The following is a 22,513-nucleotide window of genomic DNA, read 5'->3' on the forward strand; positions in this document are numbered from 1 at the left end:
GTGCGTCTTATGGTGAGGTGCGTCTTATGGAGCGAAAAATACGGTATATATGCGCATGTATTGAAATCTATAATTGTCATAAATTATGGACCGCTTTTATACTGCAGGCAAATACCACAGCCAGTGTTACTAACTGGAATAGCCTGATAATGAATCATTGGAGATGTATCCTTTCATTTTCCTGAATAGTTCTGTTCAGTAATTAAAACAGTGGGCAGTATGTAGATAATGTAGCTTTCCGTCTACATAATGAGATGTGTATGAAATGGCGTGTTTTATTTTGGTTTTGTATATAGAAACATAGAATGTGACGGAAGATAAGAACCATTCGGCCCATCTAGTCTGCCCAGTTTTCTAATACTTTCATTAGTCCCTGGCCTTATCTTATAGTTAGGATAGCCTTATGCCTATCCCACGCATGCTTAAACTCCTTTACTGTGTTAACATCTACCACTTCAGCTGGATGTCCTCTTGTTGTGGTAGTTTTTCTTCTTTTAAATATCGTCTCCTCCCTTACTGTGTTGATTCCCTTTATGTATTTAAATGTTTCTATCATATCCCCCCATGTTTGTGGATTAAATATTATTCATTATTGAGAGTAGATTGGCAAATATTTCCAACCTCATTCATAAAGTGATTCTAACACCAAGTTCTAGAAGCAGAGCAAACACCAGGAATGTTTGCTTTCATGGTGATAACTACACATTTATCATTTTGACCCACAATAAGCTACTGTAGTATTTTTCTTTTTTTCGTTGGTTTAATGCAAAATGCATAGATTTTTATTTTGTGTGTATATATGTTGTAATCAATTGTTTTCTTTATGACTATGGTTACCATTTATATTCAATATCTGTTTTTTTTTAATTGTATGTCATTTAGCTTGTTGATCTGCATTAACCAGTCATCCTCGCCTAGAATGGATGTGTATTAAAAACTGTTTTAACCAGGTATCAGAAAACAGCAATTTTATGTTTAACCTTGAATTGTATTTTTGATTGTGCCAACTTTTATTATTGATTTTAATACTGTCAAATTTCATTATGGTTTTGCATCCGGATCTATACATCTTTATTAAAAGTATCATTATAAATTCTAGCTTGCTTTGTAAATGCTTACAAATTTAGGGCACATGTTGGTAGAAGCTCATTACCTGTTATTTCTCTCCTTCAAATTGTCTCCTGGGAATTGACGTGAATAAATAGACCAGTAATAGGTGGCCTGTTTGAAATCATTACACAGCTAAATTATTACTCTAGTTCTGTTTCCTTTACCTTTTTTTGTCCTCTTTGTAGTCTCTACGTACTTTGGACCATACAGTTATCATTTTAAATGCATATCAGTAACATATTCTGTTCTAAATTCCACCAATACACAAAATACTTTTTCTACTGTCTGCAATCTTGCCTTACAAACATTGTTAACTTTTTTTATTTTTCCTACCTTTTTTCTCTACAATTGCCATTAAATAATACAAAAACAATCTTTGATCCTTTTATGAAGCATAGGCTGTTAAAATGCACATAAAGTTTTTGTGGAATATGCATATTAGGGTAAGCCTTTTTTTTCTGTTGGCCACAGCTGGTCAGCTGATAAAATAGCTGTTGTGTGGCGTGTTTTCCGTGCTTCTTAGAACTAAAATGTCAAAAATGTGAAAATCCATTTCACGTGAACCTGTAATTCAATAATCACGTGGTTTGGTTAATTAAAATTAGTCACTATACTTGCAAAATCACCAACAAATATGTAGGTTGAAAATATACTTGCTTGAACATAGCTCACCCAACCAACATGGTGTCTCCGAATGAAAAGGATGGCTGCATGCATAGTTGTTAAACCCCCTGATGATTGGCTAGGCAGCAGCTGTGTGTGCAGGATTTGTGAGTGAGGAGTTGTTTGTAAAAGAGTGTATGGACTCTATATTTTCAATATTCTTACGGCAAGAAATGTTATAGCAACACTCCAAGCACCATACCACTTACAGCCTGCTGTAATAGTTAAGGTGCCCGAAGTGCCCTGGCAGATTAATTTGTCAAGCTGATACCGGAGAAACTGACGGAAGCCAAGCACAGAGAGATGGACACAGGTTTCTTCAGGAAGGAAGAGATTCTTTATTGGATCACCGATCGGGACTCAGAGGGACTAGCGTCACCAAAATACAGCAAAGTCTGAGTACTGAATACATAGAGTACATTCCTTATATAGCACTGTAGCTCCTCCCACAATTAACTACACCCACACATACCCTTAACCTATTTAATAAATAGAGTCTAAACTCATCCATCCGGTCTAACCACGTGGCTCATCTGATACAAAGGAGAGGGACGCGTAATTCCAGTTCTTACATTCCTGCACCTGGTCAGTACAGTGATAACAGTATCTTAGCTACGTGTAATTAACTAACTGATACTACAAACACATATACATACATATGCCTTGTGGCAATCTTAGCCTGCTAAACTTGTATTTTACTGGAATTACATCACATTCCCCCCTTTGATGCCTCTGATATTTCACAATTACTTGAGGCATCACTTAACCTTGGTTTGCATATACCTCAGGTTACCATGAACCAGACCAGACTTATCTTATGATGTGAATCTTTTAACACTCATCTTCCTGCATTGGTTCTCCTTGATCTAGAGCCTTATACTTATATATCGCCATTATCTGTGCAGCAGCCTTCCTCTCTGCTATACTTCCTATCAGGCTTTGCACAGACCTAACTACTAAGGGTATAAGACACGGTAGGAGTAGACACAACAGTAAAATCAGTAGGACTCCACCTACCACTGCCTTAAGCCCTCCAAACCACTCATACCAGCTACCAAACCAACTACTTGGATTGTACCCTTTCCATACCTGAGTAGGCACATGCACTAGTTTAACCATATGGCTAGTAAGCTCAGCTATTGCTTGCCCTTCGTCATCTATTTGAAGACAGCAATTGCTCAGGTTAAACTTCCCACATACACCTCCCTCTACTGCCAAAAGGTAATCCAAGGCTAATCTATTTTGGTACACTGCTGTCCTCATCCTGGTATTATGCTTCGCTAGAAGATTGAGTGCTTGTGAGGTCTCATTAGTAATAATCTCAACCACCGCCTGTAATCTTATAATACGGTTGAGCATATAAATTGGGGTTCTATAACCAAAGGTACCATCTTCTGCCCACGTGGCTGGCCCATAATAATCTATGATACGCTGGGGAGGCCATTCATTATCTTCCCAGGTGCCTATCTCTAAGGGTCCCCTTTTCTTCCTATGATTCACATCATACACTTTAACACCTAAAGTCTCACCTGTTTCAATCGGTAACAAGAAGAAGGATGGTTTGAGCATACCCAACACACATGCCCCTTCCCAGTCCTGTGGCAACTCCGAATAGGCTTTCTTACCACAGATCCAGTACAAATTTGCTGGGGCTCTCCAGGTAGATGTGATGGATAAATCAAACCACACATCCTTTAAACTGGCATATCTAGCAAACGGGTTAGATGGTTCTGAGACATTTGAAGTCGACCACCAAGTTGTATTTTTAGTATCATCATCATAAGCTTTTTGCCCTAGACAAGTTAATTCTCCTACAGAAGTATTATACATTATTCCTTTCCTTGCTATGCAAACATAACCTATGATGGAGGTCTTTAATCTCCACTCAGATTTACCTCTAACACTCAAATGATAATCGGCTTGTGTAGATATTAGTTGGTCAACTGCCTCAGAACCGGACATTACCTCCTTTGCTTCCCAAGGCCATTGGTCTCCCATGTTAGTACCTCCACACACATAGCAGTTGGTAACATTAAGACTACCGGCAATACTTTCAGCTAGGTCAATGAACAGGTTTTTAGCGTTATGGGGGATCTTATTATCTATACTCATCTCTTCATAAAAGGAATGGTATACTTGATGAGTCTGGGAGGATACCGTATCAGTCTCTATTCCTATAAACAATAATGTCCCAGGATCTAAACCCGTCCCGTATATCTGAAACCCAAATAAATTTCCATACTTATCTAGGAACTTGTCGGGGTTATTAATAAGTATATAGACTGGGTTGCATTCCATAGACTTACAATAAGGGCTAGTCGGCAACTTAGTCACTATCATGTCTTTATCTACTGTCTGTCCCCAAGTCGCCCACCCCACACAAGACCAATATGGACAAAAGTTATAGTCTTTATTTGGGCATCTAGGACTCACATATTTATTTTTACTACTGGGACAAATATATTTATCATTAGACCCATACGTCCTCTCCCATCTAAGATCCCCACATACATTCCACGGTTTTCTACCACTTGATATCGCCTTACATGCATCAAATAGCAGAACACCCGAAGAATGTACGGATTCTAACACCGTCTTATTAATTAGGGTCCCCTGAGGATCTCCATTCCTGAGAGTCAACCAAATTGTACGAGGTTGATACTCTGGACTGAAGCACTTAGGTTCTCCTACTCCTAAATGGCACACACTATAGTCTATATTTAGGTATCTACATCTTGATACCTCTCCTTTACATTCGTATTGTGAATGCCAAATTAGGGTTTGGGAAATATGGTTACCTGTTCTCGTAGTCTTAATGCATACCTCACAGCTAGGAGTGTCGGTACCTCTACCTTCCTGAATATAAAAACACATATAAATAAACACAATCAAAAGCACATCTTTCGCCGTCATCCTCAGTCTTCGTCCGTGCGATGGAACCTCAGCTTCCAGGATGTGAGGGCTGCAGGGAATGGAGTTCTGCTCGTCTTCACAGGTGTCCCTTCGAGACTTTCCTGGCTTATACACTATGTGTTGGTAAGCGGACAGGCTTTATTATGGCCTTCTCACTCACACCTGTAACAATAAAATTTGTAATCCACAATAATTCCTCGTTACTCCGACTGAGTAGTGCGTTTCAACCGGATCTTGCAGGGATTCTCTGGATCTGCTGTAATTTGCCAAGAATCGACTGCTGCTGGTTTAACCCTGGAGTGATGTATCCACGGAGTTACTTCGGCTACTTTTATCGCTGTAGGGGTAGACAAAAGAACAACATAAGGACCTCTCCACTTGGGCCCTAACGGTACATTATTCCACTCTTTAATCCACACTTGGTCTCCTGGATGATAACTATGAACAGGGGGATAAATATTCACAGGTAATCTATCTTGTACCCATTTCTGTACCTCCTCCATAGTCTTACCCAACTCTACAACCTGCTGCCGGGTAATTCCTTCTCCCAACTGACTCAAGTCCCCCCTTAAGTTACCAAGTACGGGAGGTGGTCGCCCATACATGATTTCAAAAGGAGAGAGGCCCATCCTTCTGGTAGGGGTACTGCGGATTCGCAATAAAGCTATGGGTAAGAGAACGTTCCACTTAAGTTGGGTTTCCTGACACATTTTAGCCAACTGGTTCTTTATAGTTCTATTCATTCTCTCTACCTTACCAGAACTCTGGGGTCTATATGCAGTATGAAGCCTCCACTTTATACCAAGCATATGAGTCAGTTGTTGTAGGCACTGATGAACAAAAGCTGGACCATTGTCCGATCCTATAGAACAGGGTAGTCCATATCGGGGTATTATTTCTCGTAGCAGGAATCTTACAACTTCTCCTGCTTTCTCTGTACGAGTAGGACATGCTTCTACCCAGCCTGAATAGGTGCACACAATTACCAACAGGTAACGATGTCCACCCGATTTAGGCATTACTGTAAAGTCTATTTGTAGATCGGACATGGGGAGTCCCCCCATAAACTGGACTCCTGGTGGCTTTACTGGTCCTTGTCTTGCATTATTCTTAGCACACGTTACACATCTGCGTACAATGGCCTGAGTCAAGTTGGACAATCTTGGTATGTAGAAATGTTTCCTGAGAGATTCTTCAGTACTGTCTCTCCCAGAATGTGTCCCGTTGTGATAATTTTGGACAATTTCTACCGCTAGTGATGCTGGTATGACTATTCTTCCATCTTCTAGCTGATACCACTTGTTCTCCAAATACTTTCCCGGTTCAGTCTTTAACCACTCCTCTTCTTGAGCTGTATAAACTGGAGTCCATTGGGACAGTGGAGTTGGTATAAGAGCAGCTATATGCCCCACATACTCCTGTCTTCCTGATTCAGCAGCACGCTTAGCTGCACTATCTGCCATCCGATTTCCCTTGGTTACATCACCATCTCCTCTCAGATGCGCTCGACAATGTATGATACCGACTTCTTTCGGCTCCCACACTGCTTCCAATAGTTGTAGGATTTCAGCTGCGTACTTGATTTCTTTGCCTTCTGAATTCAGTAGTCCTCTTTCTTTATACAAAGCTCCGTGGGCATGAGTGGTTAAAAACGCATACTTAGAGTCCGTATAGATATTTACTCTTAAACCTTCAGCCAATTGTAACGCTCGTGTTAGTGCTATTAATTCTGCCTTTTGTGCTGATGTTCCTTTCGCCAGTGGCCGAGCTTCTATCACCTTGTCTATTGTTGTCACTGCATATCCTGCATAGCGGATCCCTTCTTTCACATAACTACTGCCGTCGGTGTAATATTGAACATCGGGGTTCTGGATGGGAAAATCACGAAGATCTGGTCTACTTGAAAATACTTCATCCATTACTTCCAAACAATCATGTTGACTTTCAGTAGGTTGCGGCAAAAGGGTAGCTGGATTTAAGGTGTTTACAGTCTCTAAATGCACTCTTGGGTTTTCACACAACATTGCTTGATACTTGGTCATACGGCTGTTACTAAACCAATGATTTCCTTTGTAATCCAACAACGTCTGTACTGCATGTGGGACTCGTACATAAAGTTCTTGACCCAGAGTGAGTTTATCGGCTTCAGCTACTAGCAGGGCGGCTGCAGCTACGGCTCTTAGACAAGGTGGAAGTCCGCTGGCCACTGCATCCAGTTGCTTAGACATGTAGGCAACAGGTCTTTGCCATGATCCCAAGTACTGTGTCAATACTCCCACAGCCATTCTTCTTTGCTCGTGTACATATAAGTAGAATGGTCGTGTGTGATCAGGTAGACCTAATGCTGGGGCACTCATCAAAGCCTTCTTCACATCTTCAAATGCCGTTTGCTGTTCTTGGGTCCATAAGAAGGGGTCGTGCTCTGTACCTTTGATGGCTGCGTACAGAGGTTTTGCCAGTATCGCATAGCTGGGAATCCATATCCTACAGAAGCCTGCTGCCCCCAAGAATTCTCGCACTTGTCTTCTATTCTTGGGTATTGGTATTTGGCAGACAGCTTCTTTTCTCTCTGGCCCCATAATCCTTTGACCTTCAGAGATATGGAATCCCAGATACTTGACAGTTGGCAAACACAACTGAGCCTTCTTCCTGGACACCTTGTATCCTGCCTTCCAGAGAATATGTAGTAGATCGTGCGTTGCTTGCTGACATTTTTCTTTTGTAACTGCTGCTATCAACAAGTCATCTACATATTGTAACAATACACATTCTCCTGGGATAGACTCGAAATCCAGTAGATCTTGACTTAGAGCTGAACCAAATAGGGTAGGTGAATTTTTAAACCCTTGGGGCAGTCTTGTCCAAGTCATTTGGCGTTTTGAGCCCGTTACAGCGTTCTCCCATTGGAAAGCGAAAATACATTGGCTTTCTGCGGCAATTCGGAGGCAAAAGAAGGCATCTTTGAGATCTAAGACTGTGAAGTAAGTAGCCCCGCCCGGAATTAAAGCAAGCAGGTTATATGGATTGGGTACAACTGGATGTATGCTAACAACCGCATCATTGACTGCTCTTAAGTCCTGTACAGGTCGATACTCATCTGTACCGGGCTTTTGAACAGGCAGCAATGGGGTGTTCCAGGGGGAAGTACAGAATTTTAGGATACCATACCGTATGAACTTATCCAGATAGGATTGGATGTTCTTCTTAGCCTTCTGCGGAATGTGATATTGTCTTAGGCTCACTGGATAAACCCCATGTTTCAGTTCAATTTTTATTGGTGGAATATTGCGGGCCAGTCCTGGTGGGTTGTTCTCTGCCCAAACTCCTGGTATGTTAAACAATGTCTCATCACTCCTAGGGTTTTGGCTAGTCAACACTGTATAAAGTCGCCACTCTTCTTCCTTTGGTACGGATAAAGTCATAATACCTGAAGGTCCATTAAACTTTAAGGATGTTGTTCCATTTGGTAGGAACGTAATCTGCGCTTGTAATTTTGATAGCATATCACGTCCCAGCAATTGGACTGGACATTCAGGCATATAAAGGAATTGGTGTTTTACTACGTGGCCTCCCAATGTACAGAGTCGACTTTTAAGAACCGGTTTTTCAGCACTTCTTCCAGTTGCTCCTATCACAGTAATAGTCCTTCCAGATGGAGGAGCAACTAGATTAGTCACCACTGAATGTTCAGCACCAGTGTCGATCATGAACGCACTCCTTTTCCCCCCTATTGATACATCGACCATAGGCTCCGCTCGACCAAGGGGGATGGAGCCCGGTCGGTATCAATAGTCCTCCATGACAGTGTCAGCCAATCCTACAAAGTCCCTACCTTCTCTATCGCGGGACCTTTGCGCTGCTGGAATATACCTGTCTTCCCTAACACTTCCTCTGTTCCCATTACTCCCTCTATAACCATTACTCCCTCCGGGGCCTCCTCTACCTCTCGCTCTACCTCTAAAGTTTCCGTAGCCTGCCCTGGGTTGGTCTCTCTCGTACTGCTCTCTTTGCGGACATTCGTTCCTCCAATGCCCTTCTTCCTTGCAATACGCGCATTGATCCCTACTCAAAGGCTCCCTACTCCATCTATTATTGCCTCTATCTGGGCCCCGTTTATCTACGCCTGCGATCGCTACCGCTAGCATATCAGCCTTTTTACGCATCTTGCGCTCTTCCTCTTTCTTACTTTCTGTATCCCTGTTCATATAGACCTTATTTGCTACCTCCATTAGTTGGGTGATGGACATACCTGCAAACCCTTCTAACTTTTGTAGCTTGCGCTTAATATCTCCGTATGCTTGGCTGACAAAGGCGGAGTTAACCATTCGGGAATTGTCTGCGTCTTCCGGATTAAAGGGGGTATACAAGCGGTATGCCTCCAATAATCGGTCATAAAAGACACTGGGCGCTTCATCGCTTTTCTGGATCACCTCAACTGTCTTCGACATGTTAATGGCTTTCTTTCCTCCGGCTTTCATGCCAGCAATTATAGCGTCTCTATAGGCTCTGAGTTGAACCATATCAGCACCATTTACGTTCCAATCGGGATCGGTGTTGGGATAGTGTGTCGCGGCCCATGCTGCTGGATTGGCTTGGTTCAAAGCACGGGCTCTATCCTCTAATGCTTTAATGGCTGCTTGATTTATTCTTGTCCTTTCCTCATTGTTAAATAAAGTCATTAGTAACTGCTGGCAATCAGCCCATGTCGGATTATGCGTCTGTACTATTGAGGTGAACAGATCAGTCATAGCTTGTGGTTTCTCAGTATACGAGGAATTATGGGTCTTCCAGTTTAAAAGATCGGTTGTGGTAAATGGGACATATACGAAGACTGGGTCAGCGTGTGCCATTTGACCTGCGGCATCGATATAAGCTGACCCGGGATTCAGACGAAGAGGCATCTGATAGTGCTTTAATTGTTGGGCACCAGTCAACTGTCGGGTTTGGATGGGGCTACGTAGAGAGGCGTCAGTCATGGGTTCCGGTCGGGGAGAGATAGGGTATGGGGATGTGGGAGGTCGGTTTTGGGAAAAGGTCGTAAATAAAACACTTCGAGCCGAGCTAGATGAAGCTTGACCGGAAGTCTGAAGTGGCGCCAAATCAGGATATTCGTTTCTAATGGGGGTGGATTCTGGTTCCGGAAGGGGAGATTTAGTACGAGGGGGGGTGGATCCTGTACTGGAGGAGGAAGCGGAAGTGGATGAGGGTAATGAGGGGAGGGGTGCAGGACTTCCTGCGTTTGAGTCACTTCTTCTTAACGGAAAGTAAGGGGGCGGCAAAGGGATCTCGGACTCAGGGGGCGTGTCCAAAATGGGCCTAACACCAGTCCTAGTGGACGAGCAAGTCCTAGCTACCATGAGGCGACACTGCTCCTCGTGGCATGTCTGGAGCCATTTTGGCGAGTCATTTACGGCCTGTCTCCAACAGTCAATATAAGGAAACTGGCCGTAAAGTTCAGGCCTACCCGATACAGCCACGTGTAAGCGCTGTACCAGAGTTGGATCCAAACTGCCACGTGGCGGCCATGCCGCAACCAAAGTAGGCCACTCCCTAGTACACAAAGTGACCAAACGTACAGGAGACATCTTTACCCCAAAATCACAAACTTTGAATCCCTTTTTAAAATTCTTAACCATACATCCTAAGGGATCCGGAATCGTTGACTGCGACGCACCCATACTTAACAATGGAACGTCGTCGACAACGAATACTATACACGCGTACTATTCAACAGTCACACCCGTTTCCTCTGGCAACAGCACCACGTGGTACGGTTACCAAGTGAAACGTACACAATAACAATAAACACTCAGGGAATTCCCGTACACACACAGCTGTTACACCAGTCACTATATAATCAATATTATGCCCTTTGGCGTAACTATACAGTCACTCACGCTATAATTCTCTATATACGAATTACCCGTCTATAACACACCCCAGTAACATCGTCTTTTACAAATAGCGGTTACAGTACGGTTAGCATAGGTCAAAGCACAAGTTAAGGTCACAATACAATTATTAGTGGTTATGGTGTTAAACATGCAATGGACGACAATGATTAGTACTTATTATATAATGTCAGTAAATATACAGGGTTATGGTACCGTGCACTATAATACAGCAACACACTATTAACACTCTCGCTAGACGGCTGAGCTCGCGCTATCTAACAAGATATACACTTTACTAAAACAATCGTTAACACATTTACAATTCCCAACTAAACTATTGGCCAGTACCTTGAATGGACTACCTAAAACTATATACACCCGTTTTGGTTAGCCACACTGCCCAATCACCACATATATAGCGAGCTAGAGAACCGAATTTACACAGGCGCCTCTTAGTCGCACTATCAAAAGTCTAGTGGGTTCCAAATTTACACGCCTTCCCACTTAGCCCAGATAGGATGAGAACTAGCGAACCGAATTTACACAGGCGCCGCTTAGTCTCCCGGTCCCTCCGACCTAGCGAACGTAATATACACCCTAGAACGCTAGTCTAGACAAGACACCGGTGTCCGGCTAGGGCTATTTACACCAGGACCCCGCCTGACTAACCAAATCAAACGGTCTGACTAAAGAGCGTTCGATCGAGCGGTGCGCCTTCGCTCCTTCCCTCCGACAGAGGGGGCAGATACACTGATTCAAAACCCCTTTGGGCCTACCGCACAATCGGTATACCCCTAGTGGGTCCTGCCGTCTAAAACAGCAGTTGTCTTACCTCCTCGTTCCTGAACCTGAGTTCACACTCATCGACGGGGACACCCCAGCACTTCTCACGTAGAGGCCGATGATCTCCTGGACAACAGACCAGTGGCGCCGAGACGAAGGGAGGTCCACGCAGAAGTTCAGGGGTGCAGCCGTAGAGAACGTGGGCAAAGATAGACCGTCTCACGCCTCTGCCTCTCAGCTACCGTTGAACGATGAGCTTCCCGGCCAATGCACCAAATGATACCGGAGAAACTGACGGAAGCCAAGCACAGAGAGATGGACACAGGTTTCTTCAGGAAGGAAGAGATTCTTTATTGGATCACCGATCGGGACTCAGAGGGACTAGCGTCACCAAAATACAGCAAAGTCTGAGTACTGAATACATAGAGTACATTCCTTATATAGCACTGTAGCTCCTCCCACAATTAACTACACCCACACATACCCTTAACCTATTTAATAAATAGAGTCTAAACTCATCCATCCGGTCTAACCACGTGGCTCATCTGATACAAAGGAGAGGGACGCGTAATTCCAGTTCTTACATTCCTGCACCTGGTCAGTACAGTGATAACAGTATCTTAGCTACGTGTAATTAACTAACTGATACTACAAACACATATACATACATATGCCTTGTGGCAATCTTAGCCTGCTAAACTTGTATTTTACTGGAATTACATCACAAAGCCATGTTAGAACAGTTTGACAGTTTACTGGGCAACACAGAGTTTCCATTCAGGGACACCAGATCAGCTTCACTGAGTTTAAAGCAGCACTGTCACTCCTCCCCAACACACATACACACGCACCTGCTAAAGATAGAATCTTTAGGTAATACTCATATTGACTGTGTTGTAATTTCACTGAAATGGCAACCCAGTCAAGAGGTAAACTGAGACAAAGTAGGGACTGCTTTCTCTCTGTATATTACACACGCTTGACACTTACAGACACTAGGCAGAACTACCGCCGCCCAGAAGTGTAAATACCCCCCCCCCCCCAGCCGCCACCAGTGACCATTGCAAGGAATTGGCTTTATCTGTGGAGGGTGGGGTCCTCTATAGACCTCAATGCTGTACTTGCGTGCAGGTGCAAATTCTGCACAAGACGGTGAAAGTGCTACTTTAATAGAGAGTTGTTCATTGGTTGAGAGTGTCAGCTAAGCACTTTCAGCCAATTAAGGTGTTTCCCTGTTACACCAGCTTAGCTAAATGGAGACACCAGGCTTCTTCTGGTGGATAAAACCAGATGTGACTTGGGGGACCCAAATAAGTTGTGAAAGTTCTCTGTATGATGCCTGGAATGTTCCTTTTAAAAATGTTGTGGTAATCTGGCTAGCACAATGCAGAGGTGAGTTGAGTAGTCCAAGCGAAGTACCAATAGCAACTTGTACATTGCAAAAATTATTTCTGCTTCTGTTAAAGAAACAAAATGTTGGAGGCGCTTTTAAAAACTATTTTCAGTTTATCTTTTTATCTCTGTCTTTTACTTCTGAATTTTTTTCCCTCTTTCTTCACATTTATCGTTCTACTTAGAAAGCTTTTAAAACCATCTAACATGTACCCATCATGGCCTTTTTTTTTTTTTTTTTCTTCTTTACTTTTAACTGTGTTTACCATTCTTCAGACATCTGTCAGTCTTTTTTTTTTTTTTTTGTGTGTACTGCTTGTGTTGCTTTTTCTAACTTTCTTTTTTTCCCCTCTGCTATCAGTAGAATTATTGTCTTCCTGTCTCCATATTCAGGTAGTATCAGTGGCTGAGTACCACCGCAGGATCGATGCTTTAAATACTGAAGAACTGCGTACTCTCTGCAGACGTCTAAAGGTGCCCTCTTCTGTAATATCCCCATTTCCAGGAACTAAAATTCCTTTAGATTTTTGTAGTGTCCTAAAACAGAGAGCACACTTCTCTTCAACAGTCTCTTCTGACACCTCTTATCCCCTAATAGCCCTCCGCAAACCACAAACCCGTTATTCCTTTTCATTTTGAAGAATTGGTAGCAGTACATCAGTACAAAAGTTGCAATCATCCTTCCTCTTGCCCATTTCTCGAATATTTGTAGTAATTCTGTGTGGGTTTTTTTTGTGTGTGTGCTCATTATTATTTATTTATTTATGTATTTATTTTTTTACATATGTTTTGCCAAACTGAATGCCAAATCTGCTGTTTTCACTTTTTTTTTTTTAATTTTGATGTACCTGTTAGTTATGCATTCTCTTTAGCAGTTTTTTTTGTATTGCTTGCCACATGTAAAGCCGACTGATGAAAGCAATTGTAGAAATTACAAATAATTCTTCAGACTTAAAAAAAAAAAAAAAAAATACTGTTGTTGCTTCAAAGAGGCACCTGAAAGGTTATACCAGTCAGTGCAATGCATTAAATTCAATAGATTGCTTTCACAGTTGCGCACATTCTGCTGACTTTGTTCCTTCTGTTATCTTAAATCACTCCGGAATGCCAATTGTCATTTGTTTGCCAAAATAACTAAGTGAAAGGACTTTTTTTCTTTGCGGTTTGTTGAATGTGTCACTATTGTAAACTTAATGGATCGTGGGTTGATGTGAATTGTTCAATTCAACACATACAATTTCATAATTTGGAGATCACAAACGTTAATTTCAGCGTTAATATAGAGAGTCTTTCTTATTTGAAGAGCTAGGTTTTCCCATCCTTGTCTTCTAGAGGAAGTCACATTGTTTTAAAGTGCCAGCTGTGATTGTTAAAAAAAAAAAAAAAATGTCTTTGAGTTAATTTACTTGTGGTAAAGACAAGCATGCAAGTCTTGGGTGGTTTCCTTACTGTAGGGTGCCATTAGTTTTGTCTTAATTGGTAGATTTTCCTGGTCACTGATTGGGCTACAAAATATCAACTCAACTATAGATCTGGTAGCAATAAGCATGGTCTCTGCGTTTTGCAAGCTTTTTCCTACATCGTTGGTGCTGTATCAAGACTAAATTAATTGTGGCTAAGGTGCAATTATTGTTCATGAAAAATGAGCTTTTAGCAGTTTTCCTCACAATGTGCATGACTTTTTTTAAGTAATTTTACACACTATGGAATTGTAGCACCCCTCTTCAATAGTGTGTATTTTAAGGTGGGCACAGAACTCCTTTTTGGTGTAATCCAGGATGTGGTGATGGTTTCTACCTAGCAGTATTGCTCTCTGGGCCAAACCATCATGAGCAAAGATACATAGTTTGACAACTTTACAACAGCTCTGTGCTACTGGAGAATGTGTGGGGTTTGAGACTTGTTTGTCTGGGAAAAAAAGTGGCAGCTATGCAGGAAAAATAATGGTTGCACTTTTCCTTGACACTGTAAAATCATCTGGACCTAAATATAGTTTTTAACTTGTTTTGCATGATTTTTCCACAGTGATGCTTCTTGCTACCTGATCTAAATTGGCCTGTGTATTCTGATTTGCTGCTTTGTTTTTTCAGCCTATCAGAATACAACTGATGTTGGGTGGATCAATTACTTTTCTGTGCTTGGATGGTGAGAGCATATAAATCATGACATGGGGAACCTAAGGAAGTAAAAACACCCATAATGCAGTACATCAGCTTTGCATCCTCCCCTCCCTACCACCTTCTCTAAAATATTCATCAGTTCTGCTTCTGCCTACCAGGAGGAAGGTGGATACATTACATTTCTGAATAAAGTAATCCACTTTTACATATTTAGGTTTATTTTTCTAAGTTCCAGGTGGCTGAGAGATTGACCTTGAAGTGCATGGTTTGGCACCACTGGGTTTACCTGTACCCTACTGGGCTACATCCATGGCTTTCCTGGGTCATCCAGGAATGTCTAGTCGTGAAGGTCTCTTGAGTTGATGCCTCTGTTGATGGCCTGGCATGAGCTCCAGATGCAGTGTGTCTTTTTTGTTAAGGTCTGCCAGGGGCATCTTGAATAAGTGCCATGCGCTGGAGGCTGTACCTTCATATTCCTCCCTCCACTTTCCTCCATCTGTAATTTGAGCAGTACTAATACGATGAAGCCCCTTTTTAAGAGGTGATCAGTTCCTGCAGCAGCGTCTGGTTTAGAGTTGGGAAAAGGGATTTATTTCTTTGTAGTCCTAGATTAAACTTGTAATTTATGGCAATATTGTCGCTCTGTGAGGGTAAATGCTCTCTATTGTGTGCAGAATATACTGACCGATTGGCAATCCCTCGGGGATCTGGGTCACTTGGAGTATTCCTTGCAATTATTGCCTTTCTAGGATGTTTGAGATTGTTTCTGGTCCAGGTCTGTGTTAAGGCTTTCATTTTAATCTTATAAAAAAATGTGTTACTGAGTGCACTAGTGTTTTATTCAACTTTTGTCAAGGAAGATACTGCTTATTACATTTCTGAGCCAAACTCTTTATTCTGCTTTGTTCTGCTATTAAGTTCCTTACAGAATCTGCTACAGGAGGGTGTATGGTAGACCTTTAAAGTTAAGGACACATTTTTTCGCCTCTTTGATGTGCTGCCTACTCTTAAGGTGATGAAGTTTTCACCTGCTGCGGAGCAACCATCAGTGGTGCTGGATTATATATCAAAACTGCTGGTGGTGCCAACCTTGCATATCTCTCAATGCCCCAGTGCAAAAGTAACGGGACAAACTAGGTATTTCCTGGTCTTTTAACAAATGAAACGTTGTACGTTTTGAACATTGCTTTTCATCCTCTTCTGCTGGGCTATACGTAAAACTGGTGGTTCTAGAGCGGAAGAAACGTACTGAAACATTGCATTATGGGTTTTTATATCTTCCCCATTATGAGAGGGACGTGATCTGATAAGTAATGACTCGTCAGCTTTTACCTTCTGGGAATTAAATTAGTCAGGTAAGACCTGTTTAATTTTGTCTTTTTTTTTTTTTGTAATCCTCTTTTCCTGCAGTATTTTATGACTATATCAAATCTTTAGTCTACAGGCGTTCATGAATATACAGGGCTTAAAATGCATAATGGGCAGATAATTTTACTTTTGCATGCATATGTGAACTTGTATCAGTGTTACAATGCATTTTAAAGCAAATCCTCTCCTGGCATCACTCTTTGCTTAATGCGGCTCTGTTACCTACTGGGGGCTTTGCAAATTTTGCAAATAACCCAGATAGAGACTGCTTTGCTTGCAGTATGGTGGCCCAGAGGTTCAGGGGAAGATGGTTTTTACCTACGTGAACCTGCCATCTTCCTTGATATCATTTTCATCTATTGACACTGCATATACCAGGAGCCAATGTCAGTGCTGTACTCTCACTCATAAAGACGGTTTGAAAACACAGTATTTTTGAGCAATTCATGTTAAAGATTTTATGTTCTAAATGTATGCTTATCAAACATTTGAATCTCTAATTTATCAAACATTGCATCTTTAATAGATAAAGTTTGCATTAACCACAAAAAAGATTTGGCACAAACCGCACACGTGGCACCAGTGGCCTGACCAACCATTCTTCATATTGCTGTTTAGGAAGTTTAGTAACATATATTAGCAATATCAATTTTGTCTGTCTATACGCTTTGGCCTGGTTAGGCTGGAGTTACGGCTTGACTATGGACACCCAGGAGACCCTTAGCTTTATATATTTAATTTATTTTTTATATATAACTGCTCAAAAACTTTTGACATCAAACCAGAGAATCAGACAACAGGTCCATTTACTAGCTGGTTCTAAACGCAAAAGACTGCAACTGCCCAGAGCACCTGCCTACTAATGACTTCAGTAGAGTGTCCCTTTAAAGGCACTCTGTAGGCGCTATAACATCTTCAACAATTTAAGTATAGTGCTTGGTTTTAATGTGCACCTCACCATTTAGCAGAGATGCCCAGTACACATAGCCAAAATGGCAGAGGAGGAGTTGTGCTCTGCTTCACTCCATATCAGGGCAGTGGTAGGCTGTGGGTGACGGCTGACCGCTCGCAGTCTATCACTTCCCTCAACCCTTGTATAAAATGGTATGGTGTAAGGCAGAGCGTTGGTCTGCCTTCGCCATATCATAAATGGACATCTAGCTGCTGGCTGCCAGGAACATCTTGCCTAAACGGTGAGCAATGATGCTCAATCTAGTATCCACAGACTCCAGGCGATATAACCATTTCAATCAGTTGAAGTGTTTATGATGCCTACAATATTCCTTTAAATATCTGCACTAATCCAAAGCTGATCTACGTTTTAAAGACCATGATGTGATTACTATTGGTATATTCCATAATGATGCTGAATTGGTATGAGCTATACATGTAAATGCATTATAGAGATCAATTTAGTTTTTCTTTTTATAAATCTGCCCACATCCTTCCTTCCTTCCTTCCTCTTCCCTAGTTCCCCCATTGTGCTGGTGAATGCATTGGAACACCTTGTGTCAAAACATACTTCTACTCTGGTATTATGGGATCACTGCTTTTAATAAAAAAATACTTTTTTTGTTTTTACAAATAATATTGACAAACTGCTAACAATCACCTGGAGTTTCTTTGTATGTAGAAATGGCTTTTTGTGCTCTGCATGTAAATTAAGGAATGTTTGCATGAAATTCATTGCATTCCGGAGTGAGTAATGAGTGTTTTTCAAATCTAACCGAAGTTTAGTACATCTGGCCCCTCACGTGCGTGCATCATGTTCCTGGCCCCTCAGAATGATGAAGTGGATGCAAGTTCATTTTAGTTTCTTCTATTAAATTTTATGCCATAAACCTCTTTACCAAATGTATTAGTTCATTGAAATCATAGCTTCGGTAATTTTTATATTTTTTATTTTTTTACGTCTTATTCTTTACTACTCAGAAATGCATTGATTTTATTTTTGAGGTAGGCATGCTTTGTCTTGCGATGTCTCTTCCATTTTTAATATGTACCTTTTATTTTGTAAAGATTACAACCAGAGAAGACGTGAATCCAAAGCAGGCCACAAGTATTAGGACTGATTTGGAACCTGAAACGTTTCGACCAAATCTCAGTGATCCCAGCGAACTTTTACAGGTTGATCAAATTGAAAAGGTACGTTTCTCTGTGACTTTCCCAAAGCTTTCTTGATTTCAATTTTATTTTGTATTTTAATTTGCGAAAACGGTTTGCCTATTCCTGGTTTTTATTGTTAAACTTAAGCATGGTGGATTTAATTTATAATGTGATTTATATTACTAGACTGTAGGACTCAATTTAAATTGTGACTTTTAAACCTACATACTCTTTCTTGCTGGTTGTTACAATCGTTAATATTTGGAACCAGATGAAGATTTCATATATAGAATGATAACTTTACAAATTGATTTAACGGGTATATCAGAACTGATACTATTTTTGAAATACATAGTTCACCTTGCAATAATTTAATCTTTATCTGTCTTCAGTTTAATAGTTTAATCACTCATATTTGGAGAACAACTTAAATTAAAGATGTTCATTGTGTATACATAAATTTACAAACGGACAGTGGGATTAATGTCTTTTTCTGAACTTTATATGTTAATTTTATAACCTTGCTGTGTAAAAGGCATGTTACTTTGGATTAATGTACCGTATATACTCGAGTATAAGCCGACCCGAATGTAAGCCAAGGCCCCTAATTTTACCCCAAAAAACTGGGGAAACTTATTGACTCGAGTATAAGACTAGGGTGGGAAATGCAGCAGCTACTGCTAAATTTCTAAATAAAATTAGATCCTAAAAAAAATTATATTAATTGAATATTTATTTACAGTGTGTGTATATAATGGATGCAGTGTGTGTTTGTGGATGTGTTGCAGAGCCTTGGTGGGGGGTGGGCATTTTTTTAACAATTGTTTTTTGTTATATTATTTTATTATTATTGGAAAAGGAAGGGATATCAGGTGTAGCGCTCTAATGGTAGTGGATATATAGAAATAATCAAGGGAAACCTTGCTGTACCTTGATAGGTCATATACACTTATGGGTGGTCCCAATATTTTCAGGTTAACCTTAAACAAAAAAACACAAATATACAGAACATAGTGTAGCCTGTATACAGAGTGTAAATAAAAATAAAGTGCGTCGATCACTAACTCACACTTTTTTGAGCTATCACACTAGCTCAGGTATATGTGCCTACGGTCCGTAGAGGCGACAATCGCCCTCCTTTAGGTCTGAATTTTCTCCAGGTGCAGTGTCCTAGGTAATGGATATAGGAGGGAACATATAGAGTAGTACAGTCTGTGTATATAGGGTGTATAGTATGAGGTAATGCTTATATACTCACAAACCCTGAGCCAATATATCGTCTCGCTTCATAAGGTGTATGTGGTTAAGGACCACATTCCTTCTTTATAAAAGCAGGTAGGAATAAAAGCCGTAAGTGTAAAAAATATATATATGTAATTTATTATGTATACGAAATAGTATAACATGTAACTTTAAAAATAGTATACAGATAAAAAAACACTTGTGGCTATAGTCCAAAAGCAATTCTGTCTGCTCACTGTTCATCCAGGACGCGTTTCACCAAAATGTTTTCAAAAAACATTTTTCCAGCTGAGGAAGCCAATTTGGTGAAACGCATCCTGGATGAACAGTGAGCAGACAGAATTGCAATGTATATTTCCATAATACAGACAATTGACTCGAGTATAAGTCGAGTTGGGTTTTTTCAGCACAAAAAATGTGCCGAAAAACTCAACTTATTCTCGAGTATATACGGTAATTCATTCACCAAAAATTTAAATATTGCTTGAACATACAACCTCCTATCACATATCGAATATTTTATGCTGTATAACCTTTCAACTATTATGTATCTTAAATCCAAAAAGTATCTTTAGGTTTAATTTTACTCCGAAAGCATGTTAATCAATGAAATCCAATTTAAATCCAAATTATTCATTTATTTTTTTACCCTGTCAATTTTTATCCACCTTGATGTTAATGTTGTACTCACAGATCTTCTCTACATTTTAAGCAATTGGTTCTTCTTTATAATGTCTGTTCGATCCTAGGTATATGGCAGTAGATATATTGTATCTCCCCAAACTAGATTTTTTAAAGAAAAAAAGATTTGTGTGTGTGTGTTCTTGTAAGTGAAGGTAATCCTAAGTCAAAAAATGTGTTTCACTGCCTTGGAGCCATGTGCCTGGCAGTCACAATTGTCAGCAGTAGAGAAAGATTGCTTCAAACACACATTGCAGTGTGCTCCCAGAACGCTTTGTATGTGTATGTTTAACAATGGGAAAATTCCTCTGCTGATGTCAACATTGACATTTGCTAGCAGAATCTCACAACTGATAGTGTTGGGGCTAGTTTAAAGGACCACTCGAGCACAGTGGATCCGTACCTTTTGTTTGGACCTAGGAAATAATTCCATGGCACTCCTTCTTTTTACCTTCATCAGCCGTTTATAAATGCCACATTCCATTGAAGCCTTACTAGATAGACACACTTTGAGGTGGATAGAAAAAAATATTTATAACAAAATATATATTGCGATTATTAAAGGGGCACTCCAGGCACCCAGACCACTTCTGCCCATTGGAGTGGTCTGGGTGCCAACTCCCACTACCCTTAACCCTGCAGGCGTAATTATTGCAGTTTTTTATAAACTGCAATAATTACCTTGCAGAGTTAACTCCACCTCTAGTGGCTGTCTACTAGAGGGCACTTCCTGCTTCGTAGCACAGATGTGTGCTAGAGCATCGCTGGACGTCCTCACGCTGTGTGAGGACCTCCAGCGTTGCTCAATTCCCCATAGGAAAGCATTGAAAAGCATTTTTAATGCTTTCCTATGGAGAGCTTGAATGTGCATGCGCGGCATTGTCGCGCATGCGCATTAGGTCTCCACGGCCGGCGGGCAGGATCAGTCTCGCCCATCGACCGACGTAATGAAGAGGCGGAGCGGCAGTGACCCGAAACCACCCTTTCACCAACCGGGGATTGGGAGGTGGGAGGGAGAGGGGACCTGCAGTGCCAGGAAAACTGATTGTTTTACTGGCACTGAAGAGTCCCTTTAAAAGTGAAAAAAAAAAACTTACATGAAATCACTTTCATTTACATTGAATACACCATATGTCATGAAGATACATGGTGTATTCAATATAAAATATAAAGATTTACTAATTTTCCAACACGGCTTCGTGGGTGTTGTTCTTTATGTAGCACCCACCTCTTGGCCGCCCTCCGCTCCACCTCTGCTCCTCTTAAAGTCTTCTTTGATTTGCTCCAAGTGTGGCATATGTTGTCAGTGGCGTCGGCTTACTGGCTTCATTACCAGCCTACCAGCGTCTGAACAGAGTGATGGGGTCCTCTAGCCAGTGCTACAAAAGCCGGCTAGGGAGTTTCCATAGCAATCACATGCATGCCTTAAATTATATTAAAATTTTTTACTTTCTTTTTTTCCTAAAGCTGACGAAGCACCTTCCTCCTCGAACAATTGGCTACCCGTGGACTTTAGTCTACAGTACCGCAAAGCATGGGATGAGCATAAAAACGCTTTATAGAACAATGCTTGGATTAGACACTCCAGTACTTATGGTGATTAAGGACAGTGATGCACAGGTACCCTTTTTTTTTTTTTTTTGTGTGTGTCATAATTATTATTATAAACACAAATAATTATTTAAATAAAAGTTTTATTGATTTATTTTTAAACTGGTGTTAAAGTAGCTGCATATGTAGTCAAAAGCCCCATTGGGTCTACATTTTTATTTATTTTTTTAAATACATTTGCTTAGAATGTTAGTTTGGCAACCACTATTAAACCTGGAATACCCAGCTTAGATTTGTATTGTCCACAGCTACAGTATTCCTATGTGGTGGATTTACCTTCTCCCTATCATGCTTTTCTTCTGCATTACCCATCTATTCCACCCCTCAGTATCTCTACTCTGGCTATTCAGTCTGTTCTGCTGATGGAATTGAATATCGAATGTATGCCTAAAAATGTAAAGTGTTACAGGTAATGCAGAGTCTTGTACAATGCATAAAAAGCCTTTCAGAAAATAAACGGGTGAGTGCATATAAGGGTACTCTAAACCGGTATACAAACAATAAAGAAAAGGTTTATATATTAATATTATTAAAGGGACACTATAGTCACCAGAACAACTACAGCTTAATATAGTTGTTCTGGTATCTATTGTCTGTCCCTGCAGCCCTTTTAATATACGTACTGCTGCC

The 22,513-nt window shown here is 40.8% G+C and overlaps 1 protein-coding gene across 5 annotated transcripts in view; it reads left to right on the forward strand.

The window, feature by feature from the left end:
- Positions 1-22,513, forward strand: part of OXR1 (oxidation resistance 1) — a 520,724-nt gene that overhangs the window by 491,530 nt on the left and 6,681 nt on the right. For 3 of the 5 annotated variants that reach the window (XM_063451173.1, XM_063451177.1, XM_063451175.1), the window contains 2 exons: positions 18,263-18,388; positions 21,740-21,892. In XM_063451173.1, coding sequence (XP_063307243.1) covers positions 18,263-18,388; positions 21,740-21,892 — 279 coding nt within the window. Of the gene's footprint in view, positions 1-13,148; positions 13,230-18,262; positions 18,389-21,739; positions 21,893-22,513 lie in introns of all 5 variants that reach the window. The other 2 variants (XM_063451172.1, XM_063451174.1) reach the window with 1 other exon arrangement.

The sequence above is a fragment of the Pelobates fuscus genome, chromosome 4 (genome assembly GCF_036172605.1).
Source record: "Pelobates fuscus isolate aPelFus1 chromosome 4, aPelFus1.pri, whole genome shotgun sequence".
Taxonomy (NCBI): Eukaryota; Metazoa; Chordata; class Amphibia; order Anura; family Pelobatidae; genus Pelobates; species Pelobates fuscus.